General features: G+C 38.3%; 1 protein-coding gene across 1 annotated transcript in view; it reads right to left on the reverse strand.

The window, feature by feature from the left end:
• Window positions 1–3,952, reverse strand: part of TMCC3 (transmembrane and coiled-coil domain family 3) — a 47,529-nt gene extending 43,577 nt beyond the window's left edge. Inside the window, exon 1 of the mRNA XM_072401262.1 lies at window positions 3,592–3,952. Within this exon, the coding sequence (XP_072257363.1) occupies window positions 3,592–3,669 (78 nt within the window). The 5' untranslated portion in view covers window positions 3,670–3,952. The remainder of the gene's footprint in view (window positions 1–3,591) is intronic.
• Window positions 3,953–18,834: the final 14,882 nt, after the last annotated feature.

Below are 18,834 nucleotides of genomic sequence, written 5' to 3' on the forward strand. Positions count from 1 at the left end.
TACACACGATAGATGGTCAACGATCGTCGTCCAATCTGATCCGCTGGTCCGGTCGTTCATTTCCAACTACTATCCTCGTTCGTCGGCGTCGTTGGTTATTTTACGAACGGTTTTTGGCCAATCGGTCGTTCGTCGTTCATTCGTCGTTCATTTCCAACGATAAAAATTGGAAGTGTGTACGCAGCTTAAGGCAGCAACCACTTCCCCACTCCTTCACTGTAGTTGTGCGATACCAATAAAAAATAGGACTGCTGCTAGGTGTGGCCAAAAACAAAAGGTAACAACTATGAGGGTCCCAGGGTATTGGCAAATCTCCATATTTTATTGTGTCAATGGGTGTGTATGTTGACTTTTTACTGGTATGATAACTGAAATGAAAAGGAAAGAGAAAGAAAAATACTTACGTAAGGAAAAATGTTTGGCCTCGAGACAGCTGCACAGCTTGTGTTTTTTTAAATAAGACCTATAGTGTGATGTAACTAGCTGCAGATCCTAGCAATGCAATACAAGAGAGCATAAAACTTAGAGATCAGGGTTACTCTACTTCCCTCTAGGGAAGTATGAGATTTACATGATAGGATAACAATCTCAGAAAATATTATGGTTATATAGAATTGCACATTAATATCCCACTTACTACGGTAATATAGCCTGCAGATATGAGTCATTAGTAAATAGTTATCAGTTACCATTGTCTGGATAAATACTGGTAATAAGAAATATGCAAGGTATGATAGCCATCAATTAGCTATTATTCTCTAGACTTTCACACTCAGCTCACCCTAGACTTAGTATGGACATAAATAGTTTGATTTGTTAAAGCTTTCCAAGACTGGAGAAGATACGACTATTATGGGTGAACCAGAAAACCTGGAATGGGTCTGGTCCAAGATTGAAAACATTTGCCAAATAATAGCAAATTATTTTAAGAAATTAATTCCAGATTTACAGGATCACACAGAATAGTGTATCTTCTCTAGTCTTGGTGGAGAACTTTAATAAATAGGACCCAATAAGTCCTGTACTAATGGGGTTATATGACAGTCAGTACATGACATCAGTATATTATCTGCTAAAATAAAATGTCACCCATGTAATAAAGAAAACAGACACTGTAGGCCACCATACACTGACTTTGCATGGTTGTACTATAGCTCTAATTGCCACATTGGTGTAAGATTTCATGTTGGCCCTTGGAATACTTTTGTCCAACTTTGATCACACACAGTCAAATTCTATTTTCTCCTATTTAAAGCAAAAAAGCCCGTGCTAAACGACAGCCTACATGACTAAGTATATGTACTATGTTGTTCATGTAGTCTTTTACGCTACATCACTGTTGGTATACCTGGCAAGGATTAGCTGTATGTTGCCAGTTTATAGCTGGTCATCTACTTTAAAACTGATTGTAGAACTTCTATATTTTGTATCCATTGGGGTAGGTCTTTGTACCACTGACAATTATTCAGACCACTAGTAGTGACCACTATCAGAATGCATAATGTATGGCCAGCATTAGGCTCATTGATAAAGTGACGTGGTGTCATGCCCTTAATATCTTAGGTGGTGCAATAATAGGATTAAAAAAAAAACAATTACAAAAGACACAAAGTTTACGGCAAGAAAGCCTAGAGCCATTTATCTCTACAATCCACATTAATGATAACTAGAACGCAACCAAAAAGGTACATTTCTGATGTGTCGCCAAATTTATCTGTGGCTGCAGAATGCATTTGAGTGCATTAAATGAGAACTGATCCATGAAATATTTTATTACTGCACGCCTGATGATACACACATACCTAATATACATATAAAATATCTACATCACAGAAGTCATGCACAATTGGTAATATCTAGCGAATAGAATGGGTAGAAGGATTAACATGAATTTAAAATACAGAATAGCTGTTTTCAGGAAGCTATGTATTGCACCCGGCCATGATTATCCATGATTGGCCCACACAAAGACTTAGTGATGATGTTACTGGGTCTATATTAAATTATGCCATAAAAACAGAAAGCTTTTATTTAATTAATTAGCATAGCAACACTGAGACACTGTGGTTGGCACTAGGGCCCCACTTTCAAACTAGTGCCAGTACACTAACCACATGGAGTTTGTATGCGTTAACCCCCAGATCCCCAAAAAATAGTGGAAGGTAAATTAGTGTTCCATGAAACTGGCTTTAGATTGTATTAGAAACATACTATGATAGGACATTAGATTGCAAGCTCCTCTGTTGGCCAGTTAATGACATGATTACTTGTACAGAGCATGATGACAATGATACAATAGTGTGTTAATAAGGAGAGGCAAAATTCAGGTAGGTTAGACACTGCAGTTTTACATGAATCAGCCCAATTCACTGACCCCAGGGCCTTTATTGACTTGCTAACTTGCTGCATTACTATAAAACCAAATACTTTCAATGAAAACAAAGCAGATGTCAATCCGACATATCTACGATAAGAATTACCCTGGAAAAGTCTTTCTCAACCAGGAACTATTAAACATTTTCAGGTATCAGGAAACTACTGCTGAAACCAATTTATTGCGTGTCAGTGGGAAAAAAAGCTTCTGGCCAGTGGAAAAGGAAACTCCCTACAGAGGTGGATAGAATCCCACCTTGACAGACAACTAAAGATATCACTGGAGTCATGCTGCTGGCTTTACAAACTGGTGTTGGCCCCAGAACTATGCAGGCACCATTCTATCGGAGGGCAGGAAAACTCTAGGAACCTCTGGAGGACCCTGACTGAGAATGGCTGCCCTTGGTTGGACCATGGCTGTGGTAAGAAAAGTCACTTATAAACGTATGTAGGGTCATTCTGTGACTTGGGGAAAGTTCCTATGGACACTCAATCATCAACTGATCGGAGGCGGGAAGCACCAGTGCCAGTGTTGGATCTGTGTGTTTTTTCCTGAATTTCCAGTTATCCTGGACAGGACTTGGATATCATCTGGTGTCCCATGCCATTGCAGACGGGACAGTCAGGCCCCCTATATGAACCAATGTGACCTGTGTAATTGTACTGCATGATCAGGGAATGAGTCCTATGCTCCAGGAATATTACAGGTAATGATTGGTGGTATTTGCACTTGCTGGATGAGTCATTAGGATTGTATGATTAGCATAGTTGGGGTTTCCATCTGACAGCACTATGGGTGTGCATTGCATGCAGTGTGCTGGAGATGTGACCAGCATGGACTGGATGTGATGTACACCCTGGGGAGTGATGGCATCTCTATAGTATACACAATACAGGGAATCAATGAGAGGGATCAGCAGGAACTTCCCATACATTACACATGTCACATACATTGCACATAGGGCCCGATCACTGCTCTACCCATCCGCAGCACAATAGCATTGCCTGATCCCCAACTCAGCATAGGGGTGCAATGATAATTATTAATCACGTGGCAAAGATAATGCACCGATCACACAGCGATCCCTGCACCGATCACACATCAGATCACAGAACAGGAGTCAGCTATTGAACTCGCAATGGCAGCATGTCTCAATCAGCCAGTCCATGCTGGGACTTGTAGTGCTGCAGATCTGTACCCATGTGTATGACGCTTACCCTGGTCTTGGTCCGCTGATGCCTCTCAGGATCGGAGTAAGTCCTGTCCACAGCTATGCCCGTGTCGCTGCCCGGCATGATCGCTCAGGGTGGGTGACAGCACAATAGACAGTCTGATATTGCCCTCCCTGGGGTAGATGAGGCAGTAGTTAGCACATAATAAAGCAGCCTGTCTGGGGATCCCAGCGATTAGCAGCTTGCTGCTCCCTGCACCGCCGATGTGTGTGTGATCGCTGGCAGTGTGTATCAGGGTGGATCAGAGACACGCCCCCTCCGCACACCCCTTCACTGCCGGGGCCCTGTACAATGCTGCCAGCAAACCTGTGGAGTGCTACAGCAAGAACACCTCATACCGCTCAAAGTTCACTCTGCACTGGAAATAAAGCGCAATAAGAATACCCCAGCCTGTATTTATAGGGCTGCCCCATTCTAGGAGAGGCCTCTGACTTCAGTTATTTCCAGCCACATGTCAGAGATAAGGCCCTGGCTGCCAGCCAAGAAGATACAAACATGTGTGAATCATTCACAATATACCACCCCTTACACAGAGCTTCCATACCTGGTACAGGGGCTGTGCTAGAAGATTTTACAAGAAAATAAGACATGCAGAAAAAAAACATTGTAACATCCATTATCACCACAAAAAAAGGCTGGGGGTATCTGTACAGCGCTGCATAATATGTTGGCGCTATATAAATACTGTATCTATTCAACAAACCCAAAAAAAAACACTGCTAGCAAATATATAAAAATGTATTTTATTATTCTACAGGATATTATATATATATATATATATATATAACTATAGTATTATACCATTGTAACCCATAGGAACAATTAATAGATCCAGATCTATGGATGAATGACATATTAGTGCTCATCACATGTCATAAGACAAGCTGGCAATGAAGATTTTACCAATGTATGTAATATCTGAGGGTTGCACAATAAGTGACAATGCAGGCTTGTTGGTTGGCACCAGGGGGGCTATCTTGTCTAAGTAAATGACATCCTTGGGGTATACATTCTAAAGATTAGTTAATAAGTCACCAGACATGTGTAGTGTCTTAGTTAATAAAATTCTAAACATGCTTCCTGATATTGCACACAATAGAAATGAGTGTGACAAGCTTACTATTTATAAAACAGAGAATCTGACATTCTCCCAAACATTCCCTCCTGGGAATTAGTTACTGCAAATGAAACACACACAAGGGAATGTCTGATTCCCTGTTTTATAAATAGAGCCCTAAAAGTACATTGTAGTATATTTTCTGCATGTGTGCTTTTGGATTTATTATTGTAATAGTTAACATTTTATTGCTCGCTGTGCTTTATGTTTTTGATTATTGTAGTTTACAGAAGGATTTGTAAATGCAGTTGGTATATCATTCAATATATCAGATGAGGTGTAATGTATTGTCCTGAACTCAAGTGTTCAGTGTGGACACCATTACCCATAATGTGTGAACTATAAACCTTAGATTCTTGCCACTAACCATAAATGGATGTCAGAAATAATATTTGTGCCTACAGATATAACCTGCAAAGTGACTGAACAAGATTTAGTATTAGCGTCCCCAAAAAACAATGCAAAATGATGCAATAAAATACAATGACAAAATACACTCCAAATATATTTTTGTGATTACCAGAGTATCCTAAAGATGTCACAAATCACAAGCCACATAAATGTAACATGGTGATGATAATGGATGCTGATTAAACTTAATGTGTTGAGTGGCAAGATGCCACTTAGTCAGAGCTTTACAACACCCATCCTAACACACAATAAAAATCACATTGCATGTACAACTACTATGGGGAAGAACATTGAAAAGAAATTCAATACAACTTAACTGTTGGGCTATCATTGCTTTTCAGCACACTCTGTTGCTTTGCTACAATCACAATGCTCACCCAGTTTACCATAAAGAATAACTAAAGGCTCCCATATGACAGTCTAAAGGCACAGAGATCCAGCTACTATGTAATGGACAAAGTTCATAAACTAACAGAAAACAAAAAAACTTTCTTTACCTCCACTGATTGAGCTTAATACTCCTTCTTTTATGTTTGATCCATGGGATCTCTGTATGAGATTAGTCCAATAGAATTTTTACAAGGGTACATTTGAGTGGAAAAAATCACCTGAGGCTCCAAAATGAGAGATTGTTGAGAGATTAATTAGCTCCATCTATTCAGGCAGTAGAACAGAGGAGAATCACATACTTGCAGTGTGTTGCCACAGACACATTAAAATGCATTATATTGTGTGTTAATGTGCATTGTGGTATGGAAGCTCATTGATTTTTAATGGGATGCCAATGCCCCACAATGGACCTATAAAGAAGCTGCCCTTCTTTTTTAGGAAACCCCAACCCACCAATGATTTGTGTGTTGTGGTGCATTGAGATGCCATTTTAAACAACTACTCTGCAACACGCTGCAATTTACGCATTACCATTCATTGTATGCCCAGTAAACCATATGTCACTATGATGGCAATATGTGGACATGGCCTAATAGCTTTTGTATACAGCCTAATATACTCCTGATATTGTTTTAAACCTTTGGTGCAGTCAGTGATGAGCAAGGTGAACGATTCCACCAAGATTTGAAGGTCATGGAAGGAAGGTATCAGGGTAGATGGGATGTACATATGATGGCTGATTGTTGTTGGAGCATCCAGCTGGGTTGTCCTAACACTGAACAGTGCAGGAAAAGCTTATTGTACATACTCCTACATGCTATACACTATGATGTACATACTTCTGACCCCTGAATTATATACCCTATATTGTACATACTCCTACATGCTATAATTTACATACTTTAAGCCTCTGCACTGTAATGTTGAACACACTTCCTACTGTATACCCTATTTCGTTCATACTTCTGCCCCCAGAATCTATATGCTGTGTTGTATGTACGCCTGAACCCTGCACGCTGTACATTTTTGTTGTATATACTACTGAACCTTGCACTCCATACACAATTTTGTACATACTTTTGACCCTGCACTCTATATCTAGTGTTGTGCATATTCTTCAGTCCTTCACTCTATACATTTTTTTGTGTTTTTTTCTGACCCCTGCACTCTAAATTCTCTGTTGTACATTCTTTTCTATCCTTCACTCTATACACTTTTTTGTACATATTCTTGAACACTGCATTCTATATCCACCGTTGTACATACTCCTGACCCCTGCTTTCTTTATGAAATGTTGTACATACTTTTCAACCCTGAACTCTATACTGACCCACATACACACTATATAGTGATAAACATTATCTAACTTTCTATCTATCTATCTATCTATCTATCTATCTATCTATCTATCTACCCAACATTTGGCACAACGAAGCCATGCCTATTCGTGGGCACTACTGGGATCAGCATAGCAATGATGGCATTATATTATTTATATTCTTCTTAAATTTGCAGTAAAAGCTATGTTTTATACATAACCCTTTTTTGCCTTTTGACCATGACGGCCTATTCTTTTGTGTTCTGTCCCCCTTTCTTATATTGTAATGCAGGGAAGTATGCAATACAGTATATTACATTTTGTCATTGAGTTTAGATAAACTTTAAGTCCACTTCCTGAACTGCCAACCTTTCTTCAACTCCTGTTCAAAGTGCAAAATTCCATGCAAGTCTGAGTAACTTTTGAACAATGAATGTACAGGATGTTATTGTCAGAAAATTGTAAAAGTTACCTGGTTATAAAAATACAAGATAGCAGTAAAAGTAAACAAAAAGTGACATACAAGTTTCATATAACATTTTATGGTGTATATCTTTTTACACGTCTTTTTGTTTTATTTAATCAAAGTATAAATATATGAGGGCCCCTGCTATGGAAAGAAAAAGCCCCCCTTCCAAAATATATTTCTAATTTGGTTTCCAGTTCTTGGAGGCAATATTTTCCACTCCAGGTTATATTTTCATACATGACTGAACTATCATCTAATTGAATGATTACCAGGTGGATTGCTTTATCTACAGTGCATCTGCTATAAATACTTTAATTTTTAAGCTGGCAAGATTTTATTTTACCGTTTACCTGGGATATATTAGTTTTTGTGAACCCACAAAATGTACTTCAGCTGACATTTACTTTGGTTATACGTAATATGCATATTTTAGGAAAGTACAATGCAGCGATATAAAACATGGCACAAATTTGGTTGTACTTCCCACTTCCAGTGTTTATGTGCTTTCTGCTTATCTCTTTGTACCTTATTGTTTGTATGTGCATGCAAGAAGTAAAGTAATAAACAAAATTGCTCCCAAATGAGTGGAACTATTTTTAAGTAAAGTTTAAAGACACATGTGATCAGGATATTTGAAAGAAAAACTGTTTGTAGTAGTAGTACTCCTGAGAATACCTTAGATTGTCTTTTTTATTTGTAAACCAGCCTTGTAAAGATGACAACTGCATTTAGCTGGACAGTATGGTTTACGCAACACACATAGTATGGTTTATGTAAAAGTCACTTTATCTGTGTAATATTACTTAATCCTCACTCTACAGTCTGTTACAACTCTACCTGTATAATATCTATGATTTCTATATGAATTCCTGCTTGATTCCGGCACCCAACTAAATACCAGTTTGATACGTATATGTGAGCTCTTTTCATATTTAGGATAGTTGTAATTCTGTCCTGACACATTTGTGGTTCTTGCATTGCCAGAGGGTGACATTCAAAGTGTTATCCTTTCTATGACTCATCCCTGCCTCCGGTCTGCTTATATAGGGACCACCACTAGTGACAGCTTCTTCCTGTAAGCTCCTCCCCCCCCACCCTGATTTCTGGAATGCAGGGTGGAAGGTTACATCACAGTGCTTGTGAAACAAGGGATTCCTAAGGAGAAATTGGTTCTAGTGACAAATGTCTAACAGGGGCTTTCCATTTACTTTTTTGTATCTCAGTACAAAAAGTGAACTAGGCATCAAAATACAGACATCGTTCGTCGTTCATTTACAAACGATAATAATTGGAAGTGTGTACGCAGCTTTACACCCTAGAGCCAATCGGATAGCTATAGGATTACTGGAAATGATCTGTTTTTTTGGTTTAGTGTTGCTGGAAATCTTCTGTTCTATGGAGAAAAAAGGGGGAGGATGAGTGAGCTGCACCCCACTTTGCTCTCCTCCATAGAACTGCACAGCAGTCATTCCAAATTGGTTGTTGTACTGGCTGCTTCTAGGTTTTGTGAGCGGTGCCATGTCATATGACATAAGTGTACACATCAGATCTACACCGGAGATGAGCAGAACCGTTTGCCTTAGGAAACAATCATGTGATGTGCGTACGTAGCTTGAGGTTCTTTGGTGTTGTTAGCCTCAGCCTATATTGAGCTATAAATAAGAGCTAAAGAGTTACACAAGTGAGACAAAATAAATAAATAAAATTAGTGGACAGGAGGGAAAATGGAATGTTTATGGAAGTTATGTAGAGGGGACCAAGAATAGGGAAAAAACTAATATTAATTGAGAAAGTGGAAGTACAGTAGGGATTCATCGGTACCACTCTGATATTACTAACTATACTCCATTAAATAACCCGTAGGAATTGACATTACAAGAATTGACTGTGTTTTAACCATGAAGGCCAAACTATAGAAATTGTTCTTTAAATTAAGTTTAAACCTTTAGAAAATAATTCATCATAAATTAAACATAAACAATCTATGTTTGCACACAATACAATTCTATATATTGAATCATTTATGATCATTGGTGAATATGAAAAATAATATTCTTTCTGGTATTTTAAAAATGCTTATGTGAAATGTTTCATTAAATTCCCATTTTAATTTTAGATGAGTCCTATTACTTTACAGTAATAAGCAGCATTATATTTCATTATTGCAATCTATTACATCTGCAGTTCACATGACACAAAACTCACACACAGCCACTATGGTTTTCCTGTTGTTTGTGTTACCACATTCAGTAAAGTTACACTTCTAAAATGTTAATTCTACAAATGCAGAAAAAAACGGATTTCCTCATGGTCCATTCTGCAAATTAGTTCTGTTGGTAGCCCATGAGCATTTTGTAATCTGGCTTCTCTATACTCTTGTGTAATTGGGGTTTAAAGCTCAGGGCATGAATTGTTTTACAACTATATTCTTGTTCAGCCCTCTCCAAAGGCACAACAATCTTCTAGGTAAATTCCAGTTTTGTAAATATTTGCTCAAAAGTTTTTTTTTTTAGAGGGTTATTTGCATACATTTTTTTCTGGTGCATTTCCTGAATTTACTCACTTCTACCATGAAATCACATTTAGTGAAGATGTACACAAATAGTGTACTTTTTATGTAAAACTTGTAACTTGTTCACTCAAAAGTAATACAGATCATACATACTGTGGATGGTAGAGGAACAGAGTGGGGGTGAGGTGGAGGAAGAATCAATGGGGGATGTAAAAAAAAAAAAAAACAAAAGAATGAGAATACTTTACAAACCTTTAAGAAGAAAAATTCCCACTCATAACAAATATTCCAACCCCATTTATGGTTCAAACCCTATTTATTTGAATGGGTTGCAAGCCTATACAGGCGTGAAGGTATAAAAGGGACCTTTCTGAAATGAAAGGTCCTACTAAGATTGATGAGTGATACCGGCTTGCCTTGATCAATTTTCCCTGGTATCCAGAACCTATTCTACCCAACAAAGATGTTTAAATGGCTTTTAAACAAAATCAAAATATTTCTTTTTTTTCCTATAAAGAAAAGGGAAGTTTGGGTACTGTCCAACATGCTGAAAGATTGATGTATGCAATACACATATTTCTGGCTCTTGTGAATTCTTGTTATTGCTTTTCGCTTGAGTTGGTCAAATTGCCTAAAGCGTACCTAAACTCAGAATTTTCACTTTACATAGAAGGGTAGACAACCCTTTAATGTAAAGTAAAAATTCTTATGTTTGTTTTTTTCAAACAAAAAAAAGGTTGCATCACTGCCTCCTAATTCTAGGCGATCGAGAATGAATGGGAGCGCAAAGCCTCCCGGAATACCTTCGTCACACATCCCGGAAGGCTCTTGTGTGCTCCTTCTGCACATGCCCGAGATACAGGGGCCTTTTCGTGAAAAGGGAAAAAATTGCTGATCTCACGCATGCGCAGTGAGATTGGCAAGTTTTTTTCTAACCTACGTCACTCGATCTCGGGATTGAAGGCAAGTGTATTTTTTGAATTTTGGGGGATTTTGAGTTTAGTTCCTCTTTAAGGAAATTAGCAAAAGTATGTGTGCACCATATTTACAGAACACTGATATTAATGTCAATCAAAAACAGGAAGGATAAGGTAATGCCTACTGTTCCAGTAAATCAGCCCGCAAATGTGTCAGAAATATTGTGAAGGAAACTAGAAGACACAATTCACTTGGCCTGCTTGGCTGCTTCATTGCATGGGCCATTGATTCTGCAGTAAATGGACATTTTATTGTTTCTTAACAGAAAACACAATTATTGCTGGCAGACAGATGTAGTTAGACAGAACTGACTGAAAAAAAAAAACTTCTTCAGACTGATGATAGTGTTTCTAATATGAAAGCTTTTTACATTAACCAATAAGGGAAGGGAGATTTGACATGTAAATTAGTTGATCTCCTAAATCAGTGAACAGAATATCTTGCACATTCCACCCCTGCATTAAAAACACTGGAAGCCGGTGCGAGGCATGCTCTGACTGTGCCCAACCCATTTGACATGCCATCTCCTAGATTGTAAGCTCTTCGGGCCAGGGTCCTCTCCTCTTGTGTCACTGTCTGTATTTGTCTGTCATTTGCAACCCCAATTTAATATGTTGGTGCTATATAAATCCTGTTGATTAAAAATAATAATAATAATTGAAGAAGATAATGGGTACTACATAGACCTTTTTATATTCTTCCACATAGGCATGAATGCTAGAGAGGGAAAGTGTTTATGACTCAAATATTTTAGGTTGGACTTCTACTGGCAATACCATTGACTTATGAAGGGGTAGCTTGCATGCTGTTGTTTACAATTTCCTTCCAGTGCCTCTAAAAATGTCCTTTTTTGTTACCTGCAGTGAAATACCAAGGTTTATTGAGATATGATGACATGCATACAACAATTCATTTTGAAGGATTAGGCATTACCCATATATACACCCCAGCATTGTCACTTTCTACTTTTACCTTGTTCCTGTAAGAAATAGGAGGATGGCCTTACAAGGAAACGAGGGCACCTGAGTATTGCAGGTCTAGTTTCACTTTAAGAAACAAACGAACAGCTATTTATAAAGTGTTTCCTGTTTCCCATCCTCAGTAAACAACAAAACAAATGTAGTTTTTGTAACAGCTGCCAGAAGACAAGGTGGTGATTCCAAACTAGGCCATGCCAATAATCATAAGGACAAGATGTCTTGTAAAGATAGGAGAATGTTAGTGTGGGTGTAGTTCTAAAGAGCTGAGGAGTGACTGATAATCTTCAGGCCCTCAGACCAGCCCTATAATTTCACATTGATTACTTTTCCCAGTCTGTATTCAATAGGCAAAAGGCTTCAAAACATCCGCAATGTGCTCAATTCTCTCTCATATTCACTGTGCAGTCTGAAGATCTGATCTGCTGAAATATCATCAAAACACAATAGTTTTATTAAAGACAGCATGTCACAAAGTAAAACATTGATGTTAGATGAGAGATGTTAATTCCCTGCCATCTTTTTATAGTATATCCTCCAAATTTTTGAAATTAGAAGAAGTGGCATATGAATGCTTTATTGTAAACTTTAAAGTGGCACTCAGACTGGTCTCTTTCAACAGTAAAAGTGGTGATCTTCTAAACGTATCAAACCTCCTAAAAACAAAATGGCATTCTTTTCCGCTGAATACCACTTTTATAAATGGGGCAAACTAAAAAACGAGGGCTTTGATGTATACATAATACCATTCTTGTCAAACAGCCTGTTCAACCCTTTATCAATATGCTGCTAAGTACAGGACATATCCCCTGCCACACCCCAGTTATGCTGACCAAGAAGAACTTGTTTTTTTTTCTCCACAGTTGAGATACATATATATGTTTATTTAATTGATTTGTACTTCTGGTTGGTCAATGCTGGTATTTTTTTACATTTTGAACACTGCACAGCCACACAGATAACACATCTACACACTTTTGATTCAGTAATTTCCTTCAGGGCTTAGTATCATGAGTTCCTAAATTATTTCTCCACTTCCATGCAGATTAATGGGCAATGAACTGGCAACATCACGGCTGTCCAATGAGTTGACCCACTGGGCACTGAGCAGTAAGGGTATACCAGGACATAGAAGAATGGTATGCTGACTAGAATAGATGTGCATATCACAAGAATGCTTGACCAAAATTTGAAAATCTTTGGCAGGTGAACAGTAAATATACTACCGTATGTAACAGCATATTTAGCTGTTTGACTGTAGTTCCACAACAGTGTAACATTTACAACTAATGTGTGGTTCATAAAATATTAGCCGAAACTCATGACACCCCAAATCAGATTACTGCGTGAGTTCACCTAAGCTCCTACTAAGTCATAGAAGTGAAATCTTTCTGCTAGTTCAGACCTGAACCCAAAGCTTTCTGAGCTGTTTACATACAAACGTTAATTCAAATCTTTACATGTGTGGATAGCAGTTAGAGATATGTGGACACCATAAAAATTTGACTGCCATTGCAGAGAAAAGCTATATACATATGCCAGATGACTGCAATCCAAGATGAATGGTCATTCTTATCTGAAATCTTAGTGTGTGTACAGTGGTACCCAGCTGCTGCAGTAAAATAATAACATGGAGTGTTCTTGGAGTGGGTGTGTGGAGAGTGATTGTTAGACTTACAATGTACATCTCTAAATAATAAGTCAGGACTCCGGTGCAATGGTTAAAATATCCGATTCTTGTATTACCTACCAAATTAGTCACACAAATACAATACAGAAAACAAATTAAAAAATGATGATGATGATGGCACATTGAACATTAAAATTAAAAATACAATCTCCAAGCTACAATTAAAATCCTTTTCAGATCCTCTCCAGCTTTTTTTTTAGTTTAAACTCCTATATTAATCATCTATGAGATATACATGTGCAGATGACCATGCCAGACACGCCACCATTCCCTTCATACTGACATTATAAGTGTGTAAATAAAGTTCCATTTTTAAGAATCCATGATCATTCCTTCAGGAATAATGCTTCTTACCTGCCTGATCACTCCAGGCTTTTGATGCCAAAGCTATGCCGCATATGTGCAGCGTCAGCTATGGTTGCCAGGTAAACCTGACAGTTCTGGCTTCCCTTGAATGTGCCATGATAAATGAACTCCCACGCAGTTATGTTATCCTGGCGCAGCTAATCAAGATGGTGGTAGATCGTCCAGGAGAGGAAGAAGCGAAGAACATGTGGCTTCCTGCACTGAAACTTGGATAGGTGAGCCGAACAGAGTTCCACTTTCAAGTTCCCGAGTGAACCCCGCCACTAGACAGCCAATAGGATGTTTCAACAAGAATGTAATGTACAAACCAAAAAATGGACCCTGCCTCCTGTTCATGGAAGGTTGGGACCAGAATCTCATGTGACCAAGGATTTAGGTAAGTAAATAGAGCAGGTTTATTTTATGTTTTATTTTGCTTGTGATTACTGGGGGGGAGGGTTGTGCAAAGGGGAGATGCAATACTGAAAGTAGCTTTAACATTCATTTTCTTTAAGAAGAAGATACAATAGGAAAGCTGAGACAAAATTCTCAATCTGTCAAATGTCAGTACTGGACGTACATGCATAAAAAAGACACGAAAAATACCAGAAAATGACTTTTGTTCTGAAAATTTATCAGCACCGTATTACAAAGAGATTGGGAAAAAAAATCTTTTAATCCAGAAAATAATGATTTCTGTAGGTTCATGTAATGTATTCTCACAGTTCTTAGGGTGATCTCCGTAATACTAAGAGTAATACTAAGATTAAATCCAGAATACGACTTGGCTCGCAGTCAATAGCTAGCATTTTTCCATCAAATAAAATGATTCTTTTGTTCTTCACTTTTCAGGCTTATATTATCCACCTCTGTAACACACTGTTTTCCTTCTGTGCTAATTTAAAATTACTGAACAGGACTGCAGCTAAAAATACATGAGGAAAAAGTCTGAATATTTACAAATCATTATCACACAATAGGAAATACAGAAAATGCAGAAAAAATAGACTAACACAAAATTAATATACCTACATTTCTTTTGTTTTTTCTTAGTTTAATGGAACAGAGAGATTGTTTCTGTATAAACAGTTACAGATTATCTAGAGACTGTAGGACTACATTTGCATGAGCCCTTTCGAGCTAGTAGCATGGTAAATCTAACTCCAGGCAAACAGCCAAATACACTATTGAAATTCTTATATGGGAGATGATTTACCTGTTGAAGTATTTGTATTTCAGTCAGTTTTGAGATTTATGCAAAGTTAGGCTGGTGACCTGACTTTTGGTCATTGGTCATTCTCAGAATTGTATGCATGCATGCATTGCATTACAGCACACCTTTATTGGCTTCTCCTTTCCTTCCCGCTATCATTTTGATGCCATTGCGCAAAGAATAGCAAAAGCCCCATACAAAAGTAAAGCTACTTCAAAAGTAAAGGCAAATAATGCTATTTGCATTTGAACATACATTTAAGATTTTTTTTATTGTATGAATATATCATTGCATTTATCGGTTTGTGTTTATGTTTGAGTTCAACTTTAATGTAAAAAGATTGGGGTATTAAGTTTATTATATTTAGAGATCTGTTATGCATTTATTAGGTTGTCATTTGTTTTTTTTTATTATGACAGTGCAGGTTGGAGTAAATAATTATCATTTCAACAATGAAGGCATTTCAAACTGCTGGCCAAATGTCTCTTGCATTGCAATGCTGGAGTACAGGTTGCAATTCCTACCAAGAACATTACATGGAATTTGTCTTTTCTTCCTATTCATATGGATTTCCTCGGGGTGTTATAAAGTCTTCCTATTACTAATCTCAATAAAGAATGTTGCTGAGAGATATCAGAGTGTAAGCTCTTCCAAGGCAAAGAATAATGCAAATGGTTTATTGTATTCTATAAAATGCTGTACAACGTGTTGACACTACAAAAGCTCAAGAAATAAATATAACACCAACTAGAGAAAAACCTGAGCTGCTGCCCATCATTAAAAAAATCAGATTTCTTGTTTTAGAATTGTAGAGAATGAAAAGTGAATTGTGTCTGTTTGTTTCTGAGCAACAGGTATAGTTACAATATACTACAGATTTTTCTAGCAATGAAATCACCAGCAAGCAACACTCGTTCATATCAGCCGAGAATCATCTGATGTGTGTACCAAACCTTAACATTTATTATTGTAATTATGCCTACTTTATAATATTAAAGGAGGAGCTGGAACAAGAATTCCTACACCGTTTCTGGTGGCTTGCACCTTGCCAGACACCTGCACTGATTCCTAAAATACCAGTGCTTGAACTTTTGGCTCTATTTGGCAGTGAGCAGTACAGCTATTCATTCTCTATGGGGCTGCAGTGGGTGAGTCTCTACATGTAGGAAGTGGTTTAGTAGTGTGAGGAAGTGGTAATGCATTGCAACCTCACCACTAATCTGGACATAGCCTAAATTCATAACACATTGCTAGAAATGCCCACGTACATATGCTATAAAATACATTGAAAGAGTCTGCCTGAAAAAAGGTGATAAACCACATAAACATATACTATGACCAACAAATTCAGAAACACGGGCAAGGAGGTTTGATTATGGGAGGGGATATGAATGCAACCCTGATGCCGTGGCTAGATAAAAAAAAATGTGCACAACCCCACTATGCAATACAAGGAAACGGCGGCCTCCCGTAAAATCTTGGTTACCTTTTGCTCTGAAATGTAGGCAGATTTAAGGAGGGAAATACACCCAACAAAATTGGATTATACCCACTTTCCACACTCTACTAAAATTCTCCCTCTTACGACTCAATGTGAAATATTGGTCTGACCACGATGCAGTTATGGCAACCTTTTCCTCACTATTTCTCAATTATTTTTCTCAATTCTTTCTGGTCACTAAATGACTCTCTCCTAAGCGACCCGGTAGTGTGAAAGAAAATTCAAACTGCAGTCTCCGATTATTTCACACCCAACCACACCCCTGAGGTCTCAAGTGAAACTCTATGGGCTGCCCATAAAGAAGTTATTAGGGGCCACTTTATCCAATTGGCCTCACAAATTAGGAAACAACGCCTAGCACAAATTGCAGAGCTAGAACATGAATTCACTGACTTGCATAGTCAATTCTCGGCCACTCCTACGAGGGAAATAGGAAGGCGGCTAGAATCAGTTCATACACAACTGAACCTATATCTGGCGACTCTAGCGGAAAAACAGCTGCGGTGGTCTAACAATAAATTGTATTTGTATAGCTACAAGTATCACACGATGTTGGCTAGAAAACTACCCCAGAATGACTGCCGCTTTACACCCTAATGTCTTAAAGTACACGACTCAGACCTCACGAGTAACCGGGCACTTATTTTGCAAGAATTGCATAAGCACCCTAGAGAGTTGTATAAGTCACCATCCATGCAAAGTTTCCTTGAAGCCATGCAACTGCTGACACTCCCAGCACCACTGGTCGAGCTATTAGAAACCCCGAAAAAACAGATGTAAATCATGCTAGCAATTAATAACCTTAAGAGTAACAAACTCCCAGGCCGGATGGTTTCGCAGTGGTCTATTACAAAAAATTTGCGGAGGTACTGGCGCCAGGAGGGTACCAGCATTTTTCCCCAGTCTAGACATTCTAGACACAAGAAGGCATTCAATTAAGTTCTTTGGCCATATCTCACTTACCTTCTAGAGAAGTGGGGCTTTGGCCCACACTTTCACAGTTATGTCACGGCATTGTATAATTCCCATCTGTATTCATACAATATATGAGTGAAAGGGCTCCCTATTTCCCAATAGGCAGGGGAACCAGACAAGTTTGTCCATTGTCCCCATTATTCTTTGCGTTGGCAATGGTACCCTTGGCCCAAGCAATAAGAGACCATCTGGACATCTCAGGCATTAAGATAGGTGACACGTCACATAAACTTAGCCTCTTTGCCGATAATGTGCTCTTGTGTCTCTCCAACCCTCTGGTTTCCCTGCCTAATCTAATGTCCCTGCGTCAAAACTTTCAAAAATTTTCTGGTCTACAACTAAACTTCTCTGCTCGAGTCTTGGAAGAGATACAAAATATTTTGGCTTGAATGCATTACGTCGATAAAAATAACCTGGTTGCCAAAACTATCGTATCATATTCGGTTGTTGCCGATAAAGTTCCCTGTTACCACTCTTAAATGTCATAGTTCCTGGTAAATGTGTGTCACCCTGGATTGAAAAAAAAAAGATATTCAATCCTGGATTGAATATTATATGCCAGTGGGGTGGGACCGTACAAGTCTAATGCATTAAAGCCTTATAAGAGAAAAGTAACCAAGTTAACGGGTACGTCAATTTTGTGACACACGATGACCTGTCCAACCCCCTCTTCCCATCCCCCTCTTCCCACCCTTCTGTGGGGCTTTCTTTCTCTCCATTAAGGTTATGTACTAATTTTAGTTGCATTCCTATAGGTACTCGGGGTTTTGCTATGGCTGACCCCTTATACGCAGGGTGGGAGAGATGTCAACTCTACGAGGGGTTATCCCACTCACCATTTAAGAAGATTTCTTTATCAAGGGCGGCCACTAGTTTTCTTGGATATCCTGACACGATTGTTTGTAGCACTTACCACACTAAGTGGTTTTGAGTTGAAGCCTCACCTTGATGTACAATTGTGACATTTTTTTTTTATTGTCTCTTTTATTGTTGGATTGAAAAACTGTAATGTAATGTTTTGAATTTGTACATTTTTTCTTGTAAAATTTGAATAAAAATGTATTGAAACATCAAAAACCTATACCATGACAATGTTGATGGAAAACAGTTAGCAAGAGTGATGCAACTGAATCTGGAACATCTGTCTAAAGTAGGGCTTTTTACTATAGGATAATGAAACCTGCCTGGTTCTAAAACAGTGGTCGCCAACCTTTTCGGATCCACGGACCACCAAACTTATCTGCTCTGGACCGCGCATGCACAGGGAGCTGGATGTCACTCAAAGGGGAAGAAGCTTCCCCCATAGGGATGTCATGATGTCAGAACCTGCCC

This window comes from Pyxicephalus adspersus, chromosome 2 (genome assembly GCF_032062135.1).
Source record: "Pyxicephalus adspersus chromosome 2, UCB_Pads_2.0, whole genome shotgun sequence".
Taxonomy (NCBI): Eukaryota; Metazoa; Chordata; class Amphibia; order Anura; family Pyxicephalidae; genus Pyxicephalus; species Pyxicephalus adspersus.